This window comes from Dicentrarchus labrax, unplaced genomic scaffold (assembly GCF_905237075.1).
Source record: "Dicentrarchus labrax unplaced genomic scaffold, dlabrax2021, whole genome shotgun sequence".
Taxonomy (NCBI): domain Eukaryota; kingdom Metazoa; phylum Chordata; class Actinopteri; family Moronidae; genus Dicentrarchus; species Dicentrarchus labrax.
The window spans coordinates 29,857,047-29,876,338 of NW_026136715.1; the positions used below are offsets into that span (position 1 = coordinate 29,857,047).

Consider the following 19,292-nt stretch of genomic DNA (forward strand, 5'->3'; position numbering starts at 1 on the left):
TGAATCAGTCAGGGATGTGCACCTTGACATTGAATGCCTCAAGTCATTTTAGCTTTGGGTTATGGCTAGCATGTTTGTCAGGTTAGTGATTATAGTAACCATTTTTGATTATCCAACGTGGTTGATTATACCATATTTTTGATTATTATCTGTAGCTCATATTCATAGTCCCAGTTGTTACATTGTTGAGGTGGTAATAATCTCACTGTCATCATCTTGACATTGAATATCTGGTTCAGGCCTTACAAAACACGAGCACCGATTTTCAGTCTTCTTTTCTTTTTTTTTCTTTTTTTGACACCAAAAGCATTTTGAAGTTAATTCTTATTTAAATTTCTGACATTTTCTTCTCTTAGTCAGTAAGTAAAAGACACAGGGGCCCCACAGATCTGACTTAGAGGCACTGGTATAAATAGACTGAAAGGAATACATACACCAATTTGTTAAAAGATTGTTTCATTTTTATACAACCAAAAATGGAATCAGAATAATTTGAGAGATCCTCTACATATCCTACATTAAGTGGCTTTTAAACCAAGATAAAGAGTGTAACACCAGCATTAATTAAGATGCACAACAGGTACCATTGTTGACTCCACCCCTTCTACCTGCCCAGCTGGGAAAAGCAGTGAAGATCCCCATAAAAAGAGAGTGAAAGAGGGCAAGTGCAAGTGACTCCTCCACACACAGAGATACTGTAAGATAAACTGATACACTGATACACCAGTCATCCTTCTTGGCAAACATGGATGTATTCTGGGTCTAGACTGGGTTTGGTCCACTCCACTGTCCTGGAACTGGTACTGTCGGGAGGGTCAAGGTAACATGGTAGAAGCTACGATTGGCTGATGTGAACAAATGAGCTGTGGTTGCCCTGTAAGGAGAGGAAACAAAGTTGGTTGCAAATAGATGGAATTTTAGTCACAGGTGTGACTATGTAGTTTTCAGACATGCTAGAGATGGCCCGCTGTGGGTTTTCTGTGGGCAGTGTGGACAGAGGTACATCACACTATGTAGTCCCATTTTGCCCCATGCAATTTACCCAAATTTTTGTTTCTGGTGTTTCTGGGTTTCCATGCAGGCTTGATGTTTGGCTGCACCCATTGTGGGCTGATATGTGTGCAAGATTAGACATTTTCTTTGGAAAGCTGCTAAATGCTCCCTCTGCTGGTCAGATGCATAACATGTTGACTAATGTTCTGTTTTCCCTCTCAGGTGTAGCTGATCTGCTCATCTCTCATCTAGAGAGAAACAATAAAGAGGGGGCAGGGATTTTTTCTCAGTCTCTCTGTTCCACTTTCCAATCTATAGGCATGCAGCATTTGCAACTGGAGTCCCAGGGAAGTTGACTCCAGTTTTCTGTTAGTTGTTTAGTTATCTAGGCTTCCCTGGGTGGCTTACCTTCCTTTTTACATTTTGGCCGGCCCATCAGACCTTTGTTATCAGTATTATTATTTGAGACCTATTATTATGTCTCATGTCATTTATCTGGAAACATGCAATGAAAAATGACTCACAACTGGACAATTCAATTAATCCTCACTTTTTACCTTACCATATCAGCTGTGGATTGCTGGTTGTAAGAAATGGTAACTATTTTTCAGAGATTATGCGTTGTTGTGAAACAACTACTTTTGTCATATGATTGGACGGTCCATTCATTTTTCTTTATCTTACTTGGCTCATAAAGTTAGTCACAGTATGAACGGGTGAATTGGTGTTGACTTTTGCATGTTCTTGTTCTTCTTTTCCAAACCAGTTGAACAGACACATTTTCTTCTGTGAACCGAGGGATAAGGAAGAGGCTGCTGAGACACATTCAGTTTCCTTTTATTTAAACTTAATTCAGAAGAATTCACACTTGTTTTTAAATTTGTTTTTAAAAAGTAACATGACAAATACAGCGGAACTGAAACCGTCAGTCAAGGAGTCTAAATGCCAACATATTTAGCCTCAATAATTAAAGCTTTCTTTCTGCTTTTACTTAGTAATTACTGTTAGGGATGTCGGCGCGCGCAAGATGATGTATAACAACAACAACAACTACACTAGACTGGTTGGCTGCTAACCGTGGCTAACAAGCAAACAATTTAAAGCTGAATGATTTTAATATTAACACAAAATAAGTGCAATGCACCTTAAATATTTTACCCTGCTATGAGCTGTTCCTTAACCAAACTAACAACTGGCTTAGAATTTACATTAGCACTCCTTCAGGTGAATAATACAATTAAACACATTAACCAAAGATAGCGATAAGCGAGATATGTTATGTTGTTACCTAACAGCAGAGCTGCCAACTCTCACACTTTCGCAGTGTGACACACGGTTTTGCCTGTTTTCACACACACTCATGCCACACATCCAATTTCTCACGCAAAAAAATCCGATCTCGGGCCGTTTTGGTCCCCTGCAGTTTTTACCGTCCAAAAACAATGTTACACTGTAGTAAAGAGAGACTAGCACCAAGCGGAAAAGGGCCGCGCAAGCTGAAGCCTGTTAGTTTAGACCCGCCCACAAGCTCCTCGATTGGCTCTGCTGTTTGTTTGTGATTGGCCGTCCCCGCTGTCACTCCATCTTGCTCGCACACCGGTCTGCTGGAGCTGCCCAGGTAATATCAGAGGTTTCATTTACATTCATGTTTGAATCGGTGTCCATGTGCATATATGTTTGTGTGTGTGTGTGTGTGTGTGTGTGTCCAAAATGTTTATTCTCTATTTACATTTACATTATTTACAACCAGTCAAACCAAAAAAGGGAACAGTAAACGTAAAAGTAGCAATAGAAAACTAGAAGAACTACTATTGTGTATTGTGTAATGGGGGCGCCCGCTGGTTAGCTCAGTCGGCGACCCATATACAGAGTTGCAGATCGGATTCGAACCCGCCCCGCTGCCCCCCTGCTGCGTGTCTTGAATCTTGAAATAAATTATTTGTTTGTGTGTGAACATGATTCAGTGTGGTGAAAGCTGTCATAACAAGCAGCAGGAGAGCACCTTGTTAACCTTGTGGTATACTGCATGCTCACAATATCGGGTCATTGCATTGTTTATTTAATCACAGTTTAATACCATACCGGCTTTGGGCCTCCCCACAAACCACCAGAATGCAGGGTACAACATGGGAACAACATCAAATGAATTCCAATTCTCTGATATCTGCGCCACCAACTTGTGTGGCTGCGTGCGCGGCATCATTTTGGTCACCCCCGACAAAATCTCACTCCAAGGTTTTTTGAAAAGTTGGCAGGTATGTAACAGTTTTGGTGTAAAAAGCCTGCACATATATCGGTATCGGGTGATATCAGTATCGGAAATTGAGAGTTGGACAATATCCGAACTGAAATAACAACATATCTGTATAAAAGTATAAGGTCAAAGTGCAATCATTTCAATACCATCCGAGTGTCCGTGTATAATTATGATTCAAAAGTAATACTAAGTCAGCTGTGAAATAAAGCTACATGTTGTTTGTCAAGATTAAACTCTGCCTATCTGCGTTTTATGATGGACCAGGTTGACCATAAACTGTGAAGCGGTTGGTTACTGGTTTATTTATTTATTGTTCTACAAAACAGGGATGTACACCAAAATGCTAGTTGTAGTCCTTTAATACTACTCACAAAACAAATATTGAATATTAAATAGATATAATATATCAGTAGTCTATACAGCAGCAGAATTTTTTTCATAATTTTCCAGATCAGGGTCAGTGCTGTCTTCCTCTGGGCTCTCCGCAGCCACCTCACGGACATCACAAAATATTTTGGTCAGTTTATTATTTGAACATATTTATGATGGTTAAACTGTAACATGATTTTAAAAAAGACTGAAAAAAAAAGATTTGCTTTGCATGCATTCATTGGTTTCGCACAAAAAACACTTTGACATAATAATGTGAATCTTGCATAAGGATCTTAATACAACAGGTGCAGCCTCTCACAATTTTAATGGATAATCAGCCTATGCCTGAATTATGTCCAACAATATTACAGTAAAGTGGAAATATTTACAGAATTTCATGTACAAAAGGGCCCACACAGGAAAGTCAAATACCCATCAGAGAAGTATCCTCTGGCTAAAGAGGTGAAGAAAAAATATATATATTCAAAAGAGGGGAAAACACCACACAGAACCACAATATTGAAAAAGAACTAAGATAAAAAACTGACAAATGTCAACAGGGATAACTGAGTGTTACAATAATCTCCCTCCTCTCTTTGACTGAAGTTTGCTCTCAATCTCCTCTCTCTGTTTCTCTATATCCTCCATTTGGTTCTTAATTTTCTCCATGTGTTTCTCTACTTTTTCCTTCCTTTCTGTTATTCTTTTAACCTCATCCATTGTGCTCTTCATCAGTCTGTCTGTGTTCATGTGCAGTTGTTGATGTTCTTGCTTTCTCTATGTGAACAGAGACAGTGTAGTTTTTTTTTAGAAAACACATGTTAAACTACATTAGACAAAGAAACAAAACATAAATGTTAAAATAAGAAATATTGGTTCATTCATGTCATTTTACTTCTCTTCTAAGAAACATTTTAAAATAAGACACAAACCATTTAAAACAGGAAGCATCATTTCATTTTTACTCTACATGGCAAGTTTTGAAACTACATTATGAAGAGAAGGTCAGAATTTTTATTGATATTGATAAATGAAAACTGGGTTTACTTTTATACTGTTTTGTGATGACTTGCTTAATTATATCATGTCCACAGCATAAGAGTTTGAAAATGCATTGTTTAAAAAAGTCAAATACATTCTTGGCTCACTGATTTCCGACCGAGCGACTGCAAGAACAAACATGAAGCCAAACAACACACTGAAGGCAATAGAAGCAGCACAATTAGATGTGGCCATGAAGAAATTCTCTGAAATATTAGAAGACAACAACATTATATATTATATATATTATAGCTAGACAACATGTTTGACAGAAAACTGAAGGTCTGTGTGTGTTTCACTGAAGCTGAAACTTCTGGTTTGAGAAATAATTTCTACCTGGAACATAGATGTGTGTCTCTCTGGTCTGGTTGATGTCCTTCTGTTGGACTCTACAGGTGAAGTTGTTGCTGTGTCTCTTCTCCACAGTCACTCTGCTGCTGACAGTATAGAGGTCATCAGGACCTCTGACTGTCTCTGTAGGTCCAGCAGAGAGGAGGTTTCCCTCACCATCCAGCCAGACCACCTCAGGCTCTGGATACCAGCCTTTAGACCTACAGTCTAACATCACTGCACTGTTGGCCTTATGGATGCCTGATAAGTTGATTCCAGGTGAGGAGACAGAACCTGATGATGAGAGACAAATTATTGGTCCAATCCTCGAATGATGCAACATCTTCTCAGGACAGTGAACCCGACTGATATTTAAAGCACTTTTTTGGTCAAAGTAGAAAAATTGCAGTCAATGTACTTACCGACAAGAAGTTCAAGAAAATATTCTTTATTCAGTTTTGGAATGAAGCATCTGTATCTCCCGTTATCAGAGATGGTCACTTTGTACAGGTTCAGTGAAAGGTCTCCAAGCTTCAGTCTATCATTGGACAATAACACTCTTCCCTTATACGCCTGGTTTTGGTCAGTCAGAAGTTCTTGACCATCATGCCACACATAGACAAATCTGGGCTCCAGGTCAGGTCTCCCCAATTCCATCGTCATGGAAACAGCATCCACAGGAGGTTCCAGCTGACACGGCAAAACAATGTCACCACCGACCATCACTACGACTGGCTGTAGTGGACCAATCTGCTGCACCTGACCTGGAAAAAAGTATAGTTCTATCGTATTAGAACGAGCACATTTACTTCATTGACCTATCACTATTAACATAAACTGATGATGGGTTCTGTTGAGTGTCAAGGAGTTACCTCTGTGTGTGTGTGTGTGTGTGTGTGTGTGTGTGTGTGTGTGTGTGTGTGTGTGTTACCTCCACAACGTGTTAAAAGAATGCTGACAGCCAAAACACAGATGGTTCCTAGGAATCCATCCTTAATGTTAACCATCCTGGAGTGTTGCATACACAGTTACTAAATATTAAGAAAACAAAAAACAAACAAAAACAGATTTTAGAAGCTGCAGCTGTTATAAAAAGCTTCTGCAGACGTGAGAACAGAGCAGATAGAACAATGTGGTTTAACAGTCACACTCTTTTAAACTGCTCGCTGTTAAAAATACACTGATGATGTGACCGAGACAAAGACCCCAGGTACAGACTGAGGGGGACGATGGACAAGATGTTTATAAAAAGCTTGACTAATTTAGATTGTCAATGCAGGTTGACTGCCAGTAAGTGTGTTTCTATTCAGATGCAACAAAAGTAAGAAAAACAAAACAGAAATATCTGAAGAGCTTGAATTTTATAGCCAACACGAATGTGTATAACTTTTTTTGATTATGTTTGGCATATACTAAGCTCTACTGTGTTTGATTCTAGTTACACAGAGTCCAAATGATGTTCATGTATGTACACAAAAAAAATGTCTGGGTGTGATTTCCAAACAATGAGATGGAAACAAATTACAACATCACTGTAGCTGAGTAAAGTATTAAATGGTCAAAATGAGCTCTTATGATACTGCACATGGCTTTATGGGAGTGAAAAATACAATAATCACTATAATTACATTAATTTCCTCAATTTATTAAAAATACTGTGTAAGTAACGGAGAGACAATTGATGCTTTAAAGTGATGCAAAATAACATGTTCAAAACCAAACTTTTTTGCGACAGTATGAAAAGATACAAATCACTGTAACAGTGTGATTTGATGGCGCTGGTGAGGTCAGCAGCCGTCGTACTTGCTCCGACACTTTCTTGTATATAGTGCTTTTTGCTTTAATTTTTAATTTATTTAGTCCACCTACCCTGTGTCATATCACTTATGACAGACAGGCACTCATAAACATTGGATTACAGTACTCAAACTTTTTTATACGAACACTTTCTTCCGACCCGGCGTGGCCCCCAGACATCCTGCGCCAGGGAGCCGACACAAACAAAGGAGGACGCGGGAGCCCCAGGTCACGCAGAAGGCCTAGGGGGAAAAGAGCTGGTGTAAGAGAAAGGCTAAGGCGAAGAGCACACCACACCCCACTGCCTAGTATTTTGCTAGCCAATGTCCAGTCACTGAAGAACAAGCTGGATGAACTCAGGGCCAGGATACAGTACCAGAGGGACATACGGGACTGTAACATCATCTGCCTCACCGAGACATGGCTGACTCCTCTCGTACCGGACTTCGGCATTCGACCTGTGGAGTTCCTTACAGTTCACTGCACAGACAGCCGTGGACTTTAACACTGCTAACTTGAAAAAGGTGATACCAGAGTTTACTCAACACATCGACTGCCCCACCAGAGGAGTAAGGACTCTGGACCACTGCTACTCTCCATTCAAAGAAGGCTACAAAGCAAAACCTCTCCCCCTTTTGAAAAGTCGGATCACGCCGCTGTTTTTCTCATGCCTAAATACAAACAAAGGCTGAAGCAGGAACGCCATGCAGTGAGAGAAGTGACACGGTGGACCGATCAATCAGAGGCCGCTCTGCAGGGTGCACTGGACTCAGCCGACTGGGACATGTTTCACAGCAGTGTGGGTGGAGAGGAGTTTACGGAAGCGGTTGTGGGATTTATCGGAAAAGTTGTGGATGATACCACGCCAAGGAGGACCATCAGGACTTTTCCTAACCAGAAGCCCTGGGTGGATAGATCTGTCCGCGATGCTCTGCATTCCTGCACCGCTGCCTATAACTCGGGACTTGCCACTGGGAACATGGAGGAATACAAGTCGGCCTCTTACAGTGTCTGCAGAGCCGTGAAAGAGGCTAAACACCGCTACGGCCAAAGACTGGAGAGACTGATGGAACAGTCTGATTCCAGGGGACTGTGGCAGGGACCCCCCCCCCGGTGAGTGCTGACGCTTCACTGGCTGACAAACTCAACAACTTTTTTGCACGCTTTGAGTCAGGAAACTGACTGCTCGCTGTGCTCCCAGCCGGAGGGGAGGACACACTCGCTGTGATGGAGCATGACGCGAGGAGGGTGTTTAAAAGTGTGAACACCAGGAAAGCGGCTGGACCAGACGGGATTAGTGGACGTGTCCTAAAAACCTGTGCTGATCAGCTGGCACCTCTGTTTACAGTGATATTCAACCTCTCACTCAGACAGTGAGTGATCCCAACCTGCTTTAAGAAATCCATAATAGTCCCTGTCCCAAAGAAACCACACCCCAGCAGTTCCAATGACTTCAGGCCCATAGCCGTCACATCTGTGGTGATGAAATGTTTTGAGAGACTGATCAAGACATTCATCACCTCCACACTGCCCACCACCCTGGATCCACTACAGTCCGCATACCGGCCGGACAGATCCACAGATGACACCATAACCTTCCTCCTCCACAAGACCCTCTCCCATGTAGACATTGGCAAGGGAAACTATGTGAGAGTGCTGTTTATTGACTACAGCTCAGCATTTAATACTATAGTCCCCTCCAGACTGGCCTCCAAACTGCTTGACCTGGGTCTGGACTCCTCCCTGTGCAGACCACAGGTGGTTCGAGTGGGTCACCACACTTCAGCCCCCCTGACTCTAAACACTGGATCCCCCCAGGGCTGTGTGCTCAGCCCTCTGCTGTACTCGCTGTACACACAGGACTGCGAGGCCACGTCAGACTCCACACCGCTGTTGTAGGACTAATCTCCCACGATGACGAGACAGCCTACAGGAGGGAGGTCTCCCACCTGATGGACTGGTGTCGGGAGAACCACCTCCTGCTGAACGTCAGCAAAACTAAGGAACTGATTGTGGACTTCAGCAGGAAACAGCAGAGGGACTTCCATCCACTCACTATCTGTGTCTCTGAGGTGGAAAGAGTGGACACTTTCAGATACCTGGGAGTGACCATCTCACAGGACCTGTCATGGACTCATCACCTGAACACCATTGTGAAGGAAGCCAGACAGTGTCTCTACCTCCTCAGACGCCTCAGAGACTTTAAGGCCAGTACACACCAATCCGATTATCGGCCGTCGGACATCGTCAGACAGGCGGGCGAGGTCGGTGGCTTGAGTACAATTGGCCAGTGGCCGTCGGCCTCAATGACCAATCTGATTGGTGGAGTGCTAGCCCTTGACTAGCGAATCAGTGAGTGCACGAGAAAACCGGAAGTGGCGATGGTAAACAACGCCAGTATCTTTGTTATTATCGTATTTTCCGTTCAGCGAGTAATGACAATAACGATCATTCTTGACTACTATCAACACTCTCTGATGAAAACAATGACGAACGACAGCGTGCTCTGTGTTTACTAGGTCTAGAGTGATCAGTCATTTCCGGTTTTCATTTTTTTTGGGCGACAACACAGATTAGTGCCGCCTGCTGTTATGGGGACGTATTACGCCTCGCTCACCCGCAGAACGTACACTCTAGTTGACGTCGTTTTGGTGTGTTCGGAGGAATTTTTTTGACCAACCCGGGGAGACGGGAGCCGACTGAAGGGTGGTTCGTTCTGCAGAGCGGACCATCAGAACCCCCCTTCCCAACCTGCAGGACATTTACACCAAACATTGCAGGTTAAGGGCCAAGAAGATCCTCAAACAGCCCAGTCACCCCGGACACTCTCTCTTCTCTCTACTACCATCAGGTCGGCGTTTCCGATGCCTGAGGACAAAGACTGAGAGGCTGAAGAAGAGTTTCTATCCACATGCCATCCGCCTGCTCAACTCTGAGCCTTAACCGGACTTAAAAACCACTGCACCACTGCACTTTACTCACATAGCTGCTTTCAATGCTGTAAATGTGTGTATATATACGAGCTACCCCCTCTCTTTACACTTGGAGTTTACAGTCTATATTTTATATTACAGTCTATATTTTATTTTATTTTTCTCAGTTTTATATTTACACTTATATTGTTTACCTTGTGTGTTATGTGCAATTACTACTGTTTTACTGTAGTATTTTTTTTTTTTACCACTGGCTGCAGGTACAAAGAATACATTTCACTGTGCATTGTACTATGTATAACTGTGCATGTGACAAATAATATAATATATATATAATAATAATAATATCTTATCTTCTCCTCTTTCCTTCAGTCGGATGTCTGCTCTCAGTGGCCTGATGTGTTTCCTGGAAGGAAATACAAATAGCTTGAAAAAAACTATTTTTAAACTTTTTGACCTCTTGTCTTCATCATTTGTGGTATAATTTGCAGAAGGTTTAAATCTAAATAAAACAAAGTACTTTTAATGTTCAGCTTTGTTCAAACAGCCACTGATGGTGTGTATAAAGCTTTATCTTTCCTTGATATTACTGTATTGCACTCTGCTGTCATGTCTCCAATCTCCACAGTGGCAGAGGTACAGCAACTGTTATGCTGACCTTTTGGTGGTCAAATGGGAAATGAAGGAAACAGATGCTGCATCAGCCCCAGGCTTACCTGCCATAAAGTTTAGGGTTCCCACTCCCCTGCTGTAAACGTCCAAAGCCTTACATCTCATAGTCCCTCTGTCAACTGTCTTATATGTAGATGGCTAAATAAACCTACTGAGGGGCCCTTCTTCTCTTTCTGTGGTTTTCTCGTGTGGTTTATAACTGAGATGATCAAATTAACACTTGCATAAGTACTCAATCATTTCCCTTTTTAACATTATGCCACATCTATTCTTTCATCCCATTGTTGCCATGAGAAAAGATGAAGTTTAATTTATTTATTTTTTATTTCCTTAATTTTTCATCTTTTGAATTAAATGCGTTGATTGTATTGTTTTTGACAGAGGTAGCACTGTAATAAAAAATATATTTTGTGAAGCCACGCTTGCCAACCACACTAAACTTTGCATCCACCTTTCCACCTGCTCTGTGCCTGTCAGTGCACACAAGCATGTAAATGAATATACAGCCATGTAAGCACCCTAAACACATCAGTGCTTTGAGCCAAACGCTTATGGGAGGCATGTAAAGACTAAACTTCTTGTCCCACCACCACATAACATTTTTTGTTGTTAGTATTTTTGGAAAATACTGTGGAACCTACTGTATAGATTTATAGATTAGCTTTCATTTGTGCAAAGCGAAGACTTTCCAAACTATGATTTTCCTGTTTGTGCCTATAGTCTTTAAGTCTGCATCACTTGGAATCTGACACAGTGCTCCCATTGAAATAGAACAGAGACGAACATCACGCCGCGCTTAGTCGCACAAAGGATCTTGCCCTGTGAACTTGCTGTGGTTTTGTTCAGACAGAACTTTAATACCTGTGCCATTGAATACATACCTCGCTCCTTTCTTTTCACAGATGCATATGTCACATTGTGTTGAGTATCTAAATCACCACCTCTGTCTGAAAAATAGGAAAACCAAACCCAAAGCAATCATTTGCAATTAAAAACAAATAAAAATCTAAACTTTGTACAAGAAAGTAGCATATTTGACCAAAACAGGAAGAAAGGGGTATACATACAGTGTGTACCTGTGCACATATAGGTCCAGTGTGTAGGATTTAGTGGCATCTAGTGTAGTTACAGATTGCCACTCCCTTGTTTCACCCTCACCTTCCAAGTGCGAAGGAGAAACTGACCGTGAATCACGCAAAAAACGCAAACGTGCCTATCTACAGCCAGTATTTGGCTTGACCATTCTGGCTACTGTAGAAACACATTGCAATTCAACATAAAGGACCCTGTAGAAGACAATCCGTGGCAACAAAAACACCATGATTCCTATTAATATTATATTCCATTTCTGACAATACAACCTCCTAAATGTTACACACTTGACCTTTAACTATAACTACACAACATTAAATTAATCAATAATCAATGATAGTGTTGCCTACATAACATAAATAAATTAATAAAATGTTCTGAGGTGTAGAACTATCCCCTCTTGAACTCTACATTCAGAAATGTACCTCTGGTGGTGCTTCCTTCAGCTTTGTCCTCAGTACTTCTGTGTTTCCTGCATTTCAGTAGTCCTAGTCCCAACACCAACAGCAGGAGGGCCACCAGTAAAGAAGTGCCAGCAATCCACAGTGGGGTGAGTGGATCAGGTGAGGGACTAGGGGAAGGATGAGTCCCTTCATCAGGTTCTGAAAAGACTTCATGATGCAGTTGTTTTTCTGATTTGAGAACAGCATTTATTTAGTATATTTTTAACCTTAAATCAAACCATTAACTTCTTATTGAAAGTGTCCAGCAGTTAAAAATGTTCACAGTCTGGATTTCCATATGAAGAAAAAGGACTGAAAATAACTTTTTATGGACAATATCTCATCAGACACATTATTCAAAGGTTTTTGCTCAGTCTTAAAACATGGAGGGTTCCTTTAAAATAACTCTGGTCCATCTCTGTTTCTGGGCATTAAAAGATTTACTGAGATGGAAACAGTAAATTCAAATAAAACTTCTTATAATGTTAAATCAAAACAAATGATTGAAAACCTGTGGTAACCGTGACAACAGCAAATGCTGTTCAATATGTTTCCTGTGACTGCAGAAGCCACCTCATGCTTTTCCAGCAGAATCTTTTTAAGTTGACATGACACTAATTTTCTCTATGCCTCACCTCTTTTATCTCATACACTCACCCACTTCTCTCTCATGATCAAGTCAAAATGGTCCCAGTCTGCCCTCTGCAGTCAATCAGAACACAAAGACTTTTATTGTGGTGGCCAGTCTGACAAGGAAGTCACCTGACCCCTAACTGTTTATTGACCTAAGAAACATATACCTCTGATACAACAGGGGGAGGAATTTGCAGTTACTGCATCAATTCATCATCTATAACCACTATTACAGCTCACAAGTGCAAAGCTGAGGTATACATACAACTACACCAAATGTACTTCTTTGTGTTATGTTTAACTTCTTTAACTTTTTGTCTTTATTCATCATAACTTTTCCTACAGTCTGCTGTTGAACTGTTTAGTCTGGGTGTAAATGAAGGAGTTTTTGTTTCCATGATAGACAAAATCATAATCATAATATTGGCATTTTGATTTTAGCCTATATAAGTGTGGTTATAGGCTAAAATGAGATAAATAAAATAAGCATGCACACAGTGTTGTTAACATAGTCTAAGATGCAGTAGACGTGCACATGACCCAAGGCTACAATAGACAGTAAAACTAGGTAAACACACCTTATTTGATTACCGTTGAGCATGTACCATATGTTTTATTTGAGGACTTTGCTGCACCCTGAGGTGATCTGAAGCTTTGACACCACCTAACAGGTACAGAAATTGTTCTCTTATTTTAACATTTCTTTGTGGAATGTGTGACTTTTTATTACAAAATGTAAAGGTTATTTGTGAAATAATTTAAAGAGATTGAACAGCAATCCCTGGCTGCAGTTCTAGCTTTAAGTAGAAGTACTTCTTAAACTGCTATTACTGCAACACAGAACACACTCAGGTACAAGACATCTTGTTTGTAGTGCCTTATGTCCATGTTTTTATTTCTGTATTCTGTATTTTCTCTTTATTAAAAAGCTTCATTAAATTAAGAGACTCTTTATCTGTACCAATTCAAATCTATTAGTAACGCATTTTTATGGATTTAGTTTTCTGACATTAGTAATGTTGTATTTTTAGTGTGTCATCACAGAACAAAGTAAATATATTAAAATATTTGCACAATGTCTTGTATATATGTATCACTATCAAATAATAAAAGCAAAGAGCAAATTTAATACTTTCTCTTGCATGAATTTATATCTGCTAGATGTTCAATACAGTCCCAAATGGTAACATATTGTCTGATCACATAAAGGACTTAAAAACTAATACAACTGTGATAATTGTTAAAAGCATTAAAATGTGGCTCTACTGTACCAGGACATTGTAGCAATGTTGTTCTCTGGGTTTTCCTTCCAGGTGATTCGGTCTCATTCACTCCTATCTGTTGAATCTCCACCATGGATGTTCGAAGTGTGGGTTTAACATTGACATGTTTAATGGCTCTGTTAACACATAATGGTGAGTCAGTATTTTGATCATGGTTACATTAAAAAATCCTTAAGATTACTCTATTAAATTATGGTGGTATTGTAATGGAACTAATTTAGGTTTACTTTAATGTGATTGAACTGTTCAAAGCATTTTCTTTTCTTTTGTTTATCTGTTTATTTTTTTATTGGTCCTTAAGAAGTAATAGTTTTGTATGGTCTACCCAGTGTCTGAGCCCCAGCTCTTAAGCATGAGAGTAGTTCAATGAAGGGGAGACAATATGCAGCGGTATGTTCTTGTGGAAATAAGATTAAAACGAGTGAGTTAGCAGTCAATAGCAGTATAACATCAAAGAGGTCTTTACACATACAGTCCAAGTGGGCCCAAACAATATGAGGCTGATGCGTCAACTAGTATACACACACAGACACATGCACGATCAAATGCATGATCCCCTCCAGGCTTATGTCTGGTAGAAATAACTATTTAAAAAAAACCTGTTTGTTTTTTAACACAGCTGCATATTGACATGAATGTAAACTCTATTTCTAGCAATTCTACAATTAATTATCTGTATATAAATATTATTTCGTCTTGATTTTGGTGTCCGTTGTATTCACATTACTGTATTTGTTCTCACACTGCACAATAAGTGTATTGAATTTCTGCTTTTACTGAAACATGTACGTCACGCTGCTTCCTTTTATTCTGTCTGCTGCTTTAAAGGGGCTGAGGAGACTTCGCCTGAATGGCCATATGTGAAGGTTGACACAGCACTAAAAGGTAAATGAGTACAGGTCGGCTAACAGTAATTCTCTTTGGATCCTAATTCCAAAATCCACAATACTCCACAATATTCAAGTATATTAAGTTAGTGATAAAAGCACACTGCTGTTGTATTTATTTATCTGCCATTGTAAACAGGAAAATCTCTAGTCAAATTTAAAAATGCTTTTATAGTGCACACATTATCAACTGATCAGCTGTACATGAGCTCATTATGAGGTACTGTTTATGAGTTATACACTGTAGTGTTAAAACCAGATGCAGAAGTGTTATTAAAGCTCCCACAACTCCCACCATACATTTGATATGACTATAAAGTCATCAGGCGAGCCGGCTATTCCACACTGGCCTTGAAAGCTCAGCAACAACTTGAGAACACGCATCCAATAGACAAAACAAAGAACAACTAGACAGTAAGCCTTTCTGGAATCTGATTCAGATGTTTTCTTAGTATGCTTGTGTTTTGTGTCTCTGTATGTTTTCTTAACCTGCAGTGTGTGGAGCAGAGCTTAGGCCCACTGATTTAATGATCATCCACACATTACTCTATAAACATGTACATATATTATTTCCTTATTTCTAAAAGAGGTTTTGTCTGTGTATACTGTAAAAACATTATGCACACAGAAATATTCTATATGAACTATATTCTAACTAATCACTTCACAAATAACCCTTTAAAAAAAATGACTTCTTTCTTTGTAAAATTTACATTCAATTTAGAATATTTCAACAAAAAAATAGAGTCTACAAAAACAATATTTTAAAATGAAATGTCTCTCTGAAACATTGTAAAGCTTCAAAAACATCAACTGAATCCAACAATGAATTCCTATTGAAACAGAAACAGTAACATTTCTGTTCATCCTCAGTAATTCTGATACTCTATATAGTTGTAAAGGTGCTATCAGACAGTGAGCACCTGCTGCTGTGTCTGCAGAACAATATGTAAGTGTGGCAGCCACAAAATTGCCACCAATGTTGGGAGCACAGCTGCCATTTACATGTAACACAAAAGGGGTGGCAGAGGCTACTGCTAGCTGTACCTTTACTGACCTTTTGAGGGGACAGCAAATAGGTTCTGACTGCTCCTTGTGTTCTTAATGTTGTTCTGTATTTTGTTATTTCAGCTCATCAAACAAGTTTTCTTTTCCATTATGCCATCGTGCCTTGTGTCCTTGCAGTTTGTGCAATTTCTGCGTTTGTGTGTTGCACATGTGGAGGTAAGATAGAGCTGGTTGACAGTTACAGTGTTGTGAATTGTGTCAATTTCATGAAATTAAATGATGTGGAGAGGATAAATAGATCGACATTGGTTAATTAGACTTTGTTTCCTTTTAAATGAGTACCTTTTCCCACAGTGTGGAGGGCCCTAAGGAAGCTCGGAATTTAGTTTTTATGAAAAGTTTGTTTCTGTCAAGTCTACGTTACTAGCGCGAAAAGTATTTCACTTTTTTTTTTCTTGATTTAAAACCCTGATAACCAGTCAATGTGCGTGTGTTTATTAATAGTTTTTTTTGTTTGTTTCTTTCAAGCAATATGGTGCACATTGTTTGGTTCATCCTGTAGTAGGTTAAACAAAAATAGTTCATCTCCAAACATCTATTTGCACTGATATTGGCGACTACCTGACAACATCCAGACAAGGGATGTGAAAATCTCATACTCAGTGTTGGTTTCAGTCCTGATACTGGGCAACATCACTTGATTAGATATCAGGAAAAAAAAAAAAAAAACACAAGTCAGATTATGTTTTTAATGGCTACGTAAAGCAAAGTGTATCCTAACAAATGTATTATTTACATATTAGTTGTTTATGATTGGAAAAGACAGATTAGTATCAATATTAGACAATATTGATTGGTATCAAGATTGATATGAGTAGTCTAGGCAATCATATCCTTTGGAAAAAAAAAAAATTATAATAAGCCAGGCTTCCAAAAGAAAAAGAAATACAGAAAGAAAGCTATCTTTAGAATTCAGAATGTGAGTGAACACAAGTTGCTAACACTGTTTCTTAGTAGTTAAAATGTTATTTAGCCTGAACCACTGGGTAACAATATAATAGTTGACTTGCTGATGAATTAAGCAGCACATCCTCTGTTTCAGAAGACGATCCATCAGCAGAAGCCCAACAATCTCCTCCTGGTGATCTGAGACAAGGTAAGTACACAAAGCACTTTCTACAAGTGATTTCAGGCTGCTTTTTGTAGCAGTTTACATTGAAAGGAGAATACTACAATTACATACTCTGTATAATGCTTTATAGGCTTTATTGAAACAGTTTGAGAAATATAAAAGACTTGTATGATATTATTGGGCCAGAGATTGAGTAAGAAAATGTAATAGAGGTGAAAAGAACATGGTAAGGACTAGAGAAAAAAAGAAGGGAACCAAGAGAGGGATGTAAAGAGTTTCTGACAGATGAATTTGAACTTTATTATATTTGTTTGTCTTTTACTATTAACTAATTGTCTGGTTTAACTTTAACTGTTAATGTAGTTACAGGAATACAGGTACCTATTGGTACATTCTGGGTATGGATGCAGTTAAAGGAGAAATAACTATTTTAAGAGTTTCACAATGACATTTCTGTTATGCTTCTCTTTCCCATTCAGTATTAGTACATTCTTCAAAAAAAGAGAAAAAGAAGATTGTTTCTAAACTGTTGGAACAGAAGAAAGACATTGTGAAACTAATGAAGGAACTCCAGTCACAGTGTTTGGAAGTCGTCAGAGAAAAGGTGGAGAACAAGGAGAAGCTTCAGTTAGTGGAGAAGGAACTCGAGAATGAGACAGTCGACAACAGACAGGAGTTATTAAAAGAAAAAGAAAATCTTTTAAAGTCCAAATGGAAACTTGAAGAGAAGAAGACAGACAAGGAGAAGGTGCTGCTGCAGACAGAGAGACTACTGCAGATAATAGATGATGTGACTAGAGAAGAGGATCACTACATTGTTTCTAAACTGTTGGAACAGAAGAAAGACATTGTGAATCTAATGAAGGAACTCCAGTCACAATGTTTGGAAGTCGACAGAGAAAAGGTGGAGAACAAGAAGAAGCTTCAGTTAGTGGAGAAGGAACTCGAGAATGAGACAGTCCACAATAGACAGGAGTTATTAAGAGAAAAAGAAAATCTTTTAGAGTCCAAATGGAAACTTGAAGAGAAGAAGACAAACAAGGAGAAGGTGCTGCTGCAGACAGAGAGACTACTGCAGACAATAGATGCTGCAACTGGAGAAGAGGATAAACTCCAGTCACAGTGGGTGGAAGTAGACAGAGAAAAGGTGAAGCACAGGGAGAAGCTTCAATCAGTGGCGACAGAAGTACTGCAGACTATAGATGCTGCTCCAGTGTCTCAGGTTGACCGTTATTAAAACCAGCCCTGATTCATTTACAGTTACTCAAGTCATTACATCTGCAAGTGAGTACAATCATAATAATAAGGGTTAAATATAAAAAAAGAGTTTAGGTTTGGTGATAGTTTAGTAAGTTGGACAGGATTATGCTATTTTCTAAAATTACTGTAATAATTACAGATGACGACAGCTGTTCTAAAGCTACTACAAAACAAACATGATACAATCAGCTAGAGAGACAATAAATCACTCTATTGGAAATAACAAACCAAAAAAATGCTGCTACCTGAATCTTTTGTACATTTTCTCAATGATAATTAAAAAAATATTTTTTATTTAATTTGTTTGTCTTTTGGGATTATAAAAATGCTGATCATACCCACTTGAAATTAAACTGCTTCTGGTTGATCTTCTGTTTCTGCAATTTTTGTGACTGACAGACCGACGCTCAACAGTTTCTTTTTGCAGTTATAGAAATAAAAACCTTTGTCACAGTGTGAGTTGAAACTTTATTTCTATTATTCTATAAGTCTCAGTAAGCATTTAGCTGCTCAGTGCACCATTGTACCCGTACTGCAGTGCAGCCTCACAAAGATGCTGTAGATTTAATTTGGTCAGCTTACAAACTGGTAATGAAACATCAGAGCAGATGGCGGGTTCTGGAAAATAGACCTTATTCTTCAGTATGCCGATATGCAAATTATATGCAAACCGCGCTCTACTTGCCCCTCCACTCAGAGCCCTCCTCTCAAGACCAAAACACTGACAGAAAGTTGAAACTGAAAATCAGTGACACTGAAAAAAAACTGACATTGTAAAAAAATCTGCCACTGAAAAAAGAGTGACATGAAGAAAAAATCTGATGATTGTCATTGAAAAATACAAAATAAAAAAAAACAATAAAATAAAATAATACGATTTTAAGATTTTAATTATTTTGATTAGTTTCTTTTTTTCAGTGCCAATACTTGTTTCAATGCCAATACATCCGTTTTCAATACAAATGTTTCATTGCCAATGTTTCCTTATTCAGTACTGGTTTTGTTTTCAATGCCAATTTTTGTTTTGAATGCCAAATTTTAATGTCACCGTCCTGGCACCATAGTTGGTAAGATAAATCACTGTTTTTGTATGTGGTCCACTACTCACTGATATGCAGGAGAAAAGGAGACGGCTGTGGCCCGCACTCGTACTGTTTTG

The 19,292-nt window shown here is 39.2% G+C and overlaps 2 protein-coding genes across 2 annotated transcripts; one reads left to right on the forward strand and one right to left on the reverse strand.

Annotated features, from left to right (window-relative positions):
* Window positions 1-4,195: 4,195 nt before the first annotated feature.
* Window positions 4,196-5,741, reverse strand: LOC127377269 (butyrophilin subfamily 2 member A2-like). Its single transcript, XM_051424997.1, has 4 exons — window positions 5,416-5,741; window positions 5,000-5,287; window positions 4,790-4,869; window positions 4,196-4,399 (listed from the first exon to the last, which is right to left on the reverse strand). The coding sequence occupies exons 1-4, from the start codon at window positions 5,714-5,716 to the stop codon at window positions 4,196-4,198; spliced, it is 873 nt and encodes a 290-aa protein (XP_051280957.1). The 5' UTR covers window positions 5,717-5,741.
* A 7,405-nt stretch (window positions 5,742-13,146) lies between these two features.
* On the forward strand, window positions 13,147-18,533 carry LOC127377366 (uncharacterized). Its single transcript, XM_051425169.1, has 7 exons — window positions 13,147-13,234; window positions 13,877-13,978; window positions 14,675-14,731; window positions 15,865-15,957; window positions 16,844-16,897; window positions 17,353-17,621; window positions 17,922-18,533. The coding sequence occupies exons 2-7, from the start codon at window positions 13,918-13,920 to the stop codon at window positions 18,108-18,110; spliced, it is 723 nt and encodes a 240-aa protein (XP_051281129.1). The 5' UTR covers window positions 13,147-13,234; window positions 13,877-13,917; the 3' UTR covers window positions 18,111-18,533.
* The last annotated feature ends 759 nt before the right edge of the window (window positions 18,534-19,292 follow it).